This window comes from Oncorhynchus mykiss, chromosome 24, assembly GCF_013265735.2.
Source record: "Oncorhynchus mykiss isolate Arlee chromosome 24, USDA_OmykA_1.1, whole genome shotgun sequence".
NCBI lineage: Eukaryota > Metazoa > Chordata > Actinopteri > Salmoniformes > Salmonidae > Oncorhynchus > Oncorhynchus mykiss.
The window spans coordinates 38038999-38046264 of record NC_048588.1 but is presented as its reverse complement, the minus strand read 5'-3'; the positions used below and the strand labels follow the sequence as shown (position 1 = coordinate 38046264).

Below are 7266 nucleotides of genomic sequence, written 5' to 3'. Positions count from 1 at the left end.
AGGACAGATACGAGGTACACACACCACACTCTGACAGGACAGATACGAGGTACACACACCACACTCTGACAGGACAGATACGAGGTACACACACCACACACCACACTCTGACAGGACAGATACGAGGTACACACACCACACACCACACTCTGACAGGACAGATACGAGGTACACACACCACACTCTGACAGGACAGATACGAGGTACACACACCACACACCACACTCTGACAGGACAGATACGAGGTACACACACCACACTCTGACAGGACAGATACGAGGTACACACACCACACACCACACTCTGACAGGACAGATACGAGGTACACACACCACACTCTGACAGGACAGATACGAGGTACACACACCACACTCTGACAGGACAGATACGAGGTACACACACCACACACCACACTCTGACAGGACAGATACGAGGTACACACACCACACTCTGACAGGACAGATACGAGGTACACACACCACACACCACACTCTGACAGGACAGATACGAGGTACACACACCACACTCTGACAGGACAGATACGAGGTACACACACCACACTCTGACAGGACAGATACGAGGTACACACACCACACTCTGACAGGACAGATACGAGGTACACACACCACACACCACACTCTGACAGGACAGATACGAGGTACACACAGACGCCCTCCGGCTCCACACATTCTGCCTCCCTACCAGTTCAACGGCTTCACATCCCGCTGGACACGGGATCCGAACTGGCGACCCTCTGGGTCCCTCTTTCTAACCGCTAGGCACCCTGCCACCCTATGTAATGTCATGACAACTGTCTTCTGGTAGATGGAAAAAGCTCTCCTCAAAAAAGAACATTCTCAACTAAACGTTAAATACAAAGTATCCTGTGTGTTATCTGACAGAATGATAGCAGGATTATTTGCATTAATCCGGTGGCCATTTTGTTTGACATTCTCTACATTCATATGAGCACTACAGAAACATCGTTAACCAATCAATGGTCTCCGGCTATTAGTGCTCAGTTGAATTTAACTACACCTCCAACCAAATCTAAACGTCTTCAACCTCTTGATGTTGTTGTGGACTTAGAACCTCCGCTTTGGTTGTTTTTCTATCTAAGAAGTGTAATTTTGAGAGAGAAAACGTTTTTTTTTTTAAAAACACAAAAAAATGAGAAAAACTAAACGGAGAAAATGGAATTTGTGAGAAAAAAAGAAAATATATCAGATTTAATGTATTTAATTAGGGCCCTGATATTGTCTTCCTCTATCTTAATTTATTGTCCTAGCAACAGATACACACACTCCTATACACACACACAAACACACACATACTCCAGTTCACTAACTCACGCCAGTAAAGATTTTCTCAAGCTTGTCAACCAGCCTTCCTCGTCTGTTTCACTACCAACATCTGACCTTTAACCCCTAACCCCTGACCCGTAGAGGTCCTCTGTTCCGCCTAACCAAGTCGCTCATACACACCACATATACACACATCCATAAAACAACTCTCAACCACTTCACCATGTCAACGGAGCTTAATGCAACAGACGAGAGTTTGTTTCACTTCCACAGAGCAAAACGGAACGGGAAAAGAATAGATGAATTTAGACCTGCATTGTAGACACACACACACACACACACACACACACACACACACACACCTGCATTGTAGACACACACACACACACCTGCATTGTAGACACACACACACACACACCTGCATTGTAGACACACACACACACACACACCTGCATTATAGATATCACACACACATACACACACATACACACACACACACATACACACACACACCTGCATTATAGACATCACACACACCAACACACACACACACACACCTGCATTATAGACATCACACATACAGAGACACACACACACACACATGCGCTAACACACACACACACGCTAACACACACACACACACATACACACACATGCGCTAACACACACACACACACGCTAACACACACACACACACACACACTAATACACACACACACACACTATGTTTAAATGAAGGGTGACTGTCTGCCTCATGCTTCACTGCCTCCGTGTGCATAATGTGTTGGTCTTCATCGTCTTCACTGCCTCAGTGTGTATAATGTGTTGGTCTTCATCGTCTTCATCATCTTCACTGTCTCAGTGTGTATAATGTGTTGGTCTTCCTTCTTCTTCACTGTCTCTGTGTGTATAATGTGTTGGTCTTCATCGTCTTCATCATCTTCACTGTCTCCGTGTGTATAATGTGTTGGTCTTCATCGTCTTCATCATCTTCACTGTCTCCGTGTGTATAATGTATTGGTCTTCATCGTCTTCATCATCTTCACTGTCTCAGTGTGTATAATGTGTTGGTCTTCATTGTCTTCATCATCTTCACTGTCTCCGTGTGTATAATGTATTGGTCTTCATCATCTTCATCATCTTCACTGTCTCAGTGTGTATAATGTGTTGGTCTTCATCGTCTTCTCTTCTTCTTCACTGTCTCCGTGTGTATAATGTGTTGGTCTTCATCGTCTCCTCTTCTTCTTCACTGTCTCAGTGTGTATAATGTGTTGGTCTTCATCGTCTTCATCATCTTCACTGTCTCAGTGTGTATAATGTATTGGTCTTCATCATCTTCATCATCTTCACTGTCTCAGTGTGTATAATGTGTTGGTCTTCATCGTCTTCTCTTCTTCTTCACTGTCTCAGTGTGTATAATGTGTTGGTCTTCATCGTCTTCATCATCTTCACTGTCTCAGTGTGTATAATGTGTTGGTCTTCATCGTCTTCATCATCTTCACTGTCTCAGTGTGTATAATGTGTTGGTCTTCATCGTCTTCATCATCTTCACTGCCTCCGTGTGTATAATGTGTTGGTCTTCATCGTCTTCATCATCTTCACTGTCTCCGTGTGTATAATGTTTTGGTCTTCATCGTCTTCCCTTCTTCTTTTCGCTTGGCTGGTTCCTTTTAGAAACGTGCTCAGTCGTGACCTTTCTGTCACCGTGTGTGTGTGTGTGTGTGTGTGTGTGTGTGTGTGTGTGTGTGTGTGTGTGTGTGTGTGTGTGTGTGTGTGTGTGTGTGTGTGTGGCCATATTTATGTGTCTCTAGGGACTTCACTTCAGTTAAACTGGTCCATCTTCTCTCTTTTGCCCCGTGGTTTCCCTCCGTGCTCTCTTTCTCTATATCTCCTTCTACTCCTCCTCTCCTCCTTCTACCCCTCCTCTCCTCCTTCTACCCCTCCTCTCCTCCTTTTACCCCTCCTCTCCTCCTTCTACCCCTCCTCTCCTCCTTTTACCCCTCCTCTCCTCATTCTACCCCTCCTCTCCTCCTTCTACCCCTCCTCTCCTCCTTCTATCCCTCTCCTCCTTCTACCCCTCCTCTCCTCCTTATACTCCTCCTCTCCTCCTTGTACCCCTCCTCTCCTCCTTCTACCCCTCTCCTCCTTCTACCCCTCCTCTCCTCCTTCTACTCCTCCTCTCCTCCTTCTACCCCTCCTCTCCTCCTTTTATCCCTCCTCTCCTCCTTCTACCCCTCATCTCCTCCTTCTACTCCTCCTCTCCTCCTTCTACCCCTCCTCTCCTCCTTCTACCCCTCTCCTCCTTCTATCCCTCCTCTCCTCCTTCTACCCCTCCTCTCCTCCTTTTACCCCTCCTCTCCTCATTCTACCCCTCCTCTCCTCCTTCTACCCCTCCTCTCCTCCTTCTACCCCTCCTCTCCTCCCATCCTTCGCCCCTTCTTTCACACAAAAAATATGTTGAACGTCAAAGAAAAATAACAGAGTGCAGATATTACACCAACCCTGCATCTCATCAGATATTACACCAACCCTGCATCTCATCAGATATTACACCAACCCTGCATCTCATCAGATATTACACCAACCCTGCATCTCATCAGATATTACACCAACCCTGCATCTCATCAGATATTACACCAACCCTGCATCTCATCAGATATTATACCAACCCTGCATCTCATCAGATATTACACCAACCCTGCATCTCATCAGATATTACACCAACCCTGCATCTCATCAGATATTACACCAACCCTGCATCTCATCAGATATTACACCAACCCTGCATCTCATCAGATATTACACCAACCCTGCATCTCATCAGATATTACACCAACCCTGCATCTCATCAGATATTACACCAACCCTGCATCTCACCAGATATTACACCAACCCTGCATCTCATCAGATATTACACCAACCCTGCATCTCATCAGATATTACACCAACCCTGCATCTCACCAGATATTACACCAACCCTGCATCTCACCAGATATTACGCCAACCCTGCATCTCATCAGATATTACACCAACCCTGCATCTCTTCTTCTCTCACTCCCTTTATCTTTCTGTCTCTTTATGTCACATAACTCAGTTCTTCACAGCATTTTCCCCCCATCCCTCCCTCCCTCCACTCCATCCCTCCCTCCATCCCTCCCTCCCCTCCATCCCTCCCTCCTCCCTCCATCACTCCCCTCCTCCCACCACACATTCATCCCTCCCCCCTCCATTTCATGCCATGCTTCTAGATTCATCCCTACAAATATTTCCCACTTCCCTTCTCCCTCCCTCCCCTCCCTCTCTCCCCTCCTCCCTCCCCCTCTCTCCCTTCCTCCCCTCCTCCCTCTCTCCCTCCCCTCCTCCCTCCCTCCCTCCCCTCCACTTTTGTCCCCATACCCCATCCATCATTTTGTTCTACTGAATCACCCTGACCCTGACTCACTCACAAGCATCAGCATTCCATTTCTTCCCCTCTCTCTCTTTCCCCCTTTGCCCCTCACGCCCACACATCTCACTCCACCCTCCACCCTCCTCCCTCCGTCTCTTCACCATCCAAATACCAACTGAAGCATCAACATTAAAGCAACTTTCTCTTTTTTGAAGTCTGGGTCAGACAGTAAATGACATGCGAGTCCATCTAACCAGTCATATCCCTCCTGCTGTACTTTCTCTCTCTCTCTCTCTCTCTCTCTTTCTCTCTCTCTCTCTCTCTCTCTCTCTCTCTCTCTCTCTCTCAGATCAGATCACAGACTGGAGAATGTTCAAAACACTACCCAGAATGTTATTAAAATATCAATAATTGAAATGAACTGTTAGATACATGGTGATACGCATTGTAATAAACACTCATAAACACTTTTGGTGCAGAGCAATCAAAGTATCTAGGATGTATCATCACCATCCTCATCATCATCACCATAATCATCATCCTAGTGGTTAGAGCGTTGGACTAGTAACCGGAAGGTTGCAAGATCAATCCCCCGAGCTGACAAGGTACAAATATGTCGTTCTGCCCCTGAACAGGCAGTTAACCCACTGTTCCTAGACCAGTTAACCCACTGTTCCTAGGCCTCATTGAAAATAAGAATTTGTTCTTAACTGACTTGCCTTGTTAAATTAAGGTAAAATAAATCAATTCTGCCCATCAGACTGTAAAGTACCCAGATGTTACGCAGGTTGTCAGCGGCTGTTCACAGTCATTTATTGTAGGACTAATAGTTATTTTGTTGGTATATGTCATTTGACTTAATAAAGATATTTCGGAGGTGAGATAAAGATGATAAATATTAGGATGAAGATGAGTTATAAGACTTACCTGTCAAAGTGTTTGCAGATCCTAAACTAAAAAATGCGCCGACAAACAGTATCCCCAGCGCCAGTCCCTGTGACCCGCTCTCCATAGCTGGTCCCTCGGAGCAGCGCACTTCTACCAGAATTCACGGTTCCAACTTTGAACTTGTTGGATACAACTCCAGGTCGCGTCACCGCATTCCAATAACTCTCACGGCCTCTGTTAAAAATCTTTGCTGTACACTGAAAAGTTTAGCGGATGTTCTTCCGACTGACTGCTCGCGATTTAAATCCACAGGTATTTCTTCCACTCGCTATCACTCCTCTGCTTCCCTGATTCTCATTTTATGTTGCGAAAAACAATTTCTAAACTTTACCCCGATACCGTCCTAGAATTGTTTCTGCTTACTCCCACTGCTGACTACTACTACTGCCTACTGACGTTTTATCTCCAGTCCGAAGTTTTTAAAAACCTCACAGGCAGTGAGTGTTCTCTCAGCGCAGAAACTGCGGAAAGTCCATTGTTTAAACTACAGTGACGAAAAACGGCAAAAGTCGCTCCAACCTTTTCAGTCTCCAATCAAATTGTTAAAAACGTTTTTCTGGAAGTGTATTTTCAAACCAGTGTTCGTGCCGTCTTGTTGATCACAGAACTGCTTCTCTAGCCCCACCAAGTTGTCCCGTCCCTGTTCTTTTTCTACAGTCACACAGGTTTCAAATTCCTTAAACTCAAGTTCTTTCCATTCTCTTGCCTCCTCCTCCCTCTGCCTCTCTCCCTCCCCCTGTGCCTCTGCGTGATTCTCAGAGGATGTGAAGAAAGCAGACACAGCTGATTGTCTTCAGGACAATTCCCGGTCTCTTTTTAATAAGCCCGGTTCCCACCTCCTCAACAGTAAATCACTTATTTCCCTCCATTCTAACCCAGTAGCACTCAGTCAGTCAGTCAGTCAGTCAGTCAGTCACTCAGTCAGTCAGTCACTCACTCAGTCAGTCACTCAGTCAGTCACTCACTCGGTCAGTCACTCAGTCAGTCAGTCAGTCAGTCAGTCGCTCAGTCACTCAGTCACTCACTCGGTCAGTCACTCAGTCAGTCAGTCACTCAGTCAGACAGTCAGTCACTCAGTCAGTCAGTCATTCAGTCACTCAGTCAGTCAGACAGTCAGTCACTCAGTCAGTCAGTCACTCAGTCACTCAGTCAGTCAGTCACTCAGTCAGTCAGTCACTCAGTCAGTCAGTCAGTCAGTCAGTCAGTCAGTCTAGCCGACTCCTCACTAAGCTACCAACTAACTACATGTTCATTTTATCACAGTACACTATGTTTAAATATGATGAATGTATGACAGAATATACAATAGAACAAAATATCACATAAATCAAGAGTCAAGGTTTGATAGTGGTATACCACATTACGGATGCTATTCATTCGTTTCCCATTATATTTATTGTGATAGAAAGGTCACTTTATGATTCTTAAAAAGTCCCAAATGCAGCCCGGTTTTTGTTTTAAATCTCAACATCTAGTACTTCCTGTACCTTTTACTGTGATTGTTTCTTGTTGACCGTTTTAATTGAAAACAAACAACAACAAAAAAATAGCTTCTTCGTGTAATGGACATCGCCCCCTGCTTGGTTAGCGAGGACCACAAACACACATCGGACCGTCTTTTCCGAC

At 45.5% G+C, this 7266-nt stretch overlaps 1 protein-coding gene across 1 annotated transcript in view; it reads right to left on the bottom strand.

The window, feature by feature from the left end:
* Positions 1–6402, bottom strand: part of LOC110511668 (tyrosine-protein kinase receptor UFO) — an 81916-nt gene extending 75514 nt beyond the window's left edge. The window contains exon 1 of the mRNA XM_036962127.1: positions 5620–6402. Coding sequence (XP_036818022.1) covers positions 5620–5704 — 85 coding nt within the window. The 5' untranslated portion in view covers positions 5705–6402. The remainder of the gene's footprint in view (positions 1–5619) is intronic.
* Between the last annotated feature and the right edge of the window lie 864 nt (positions 6403–7266).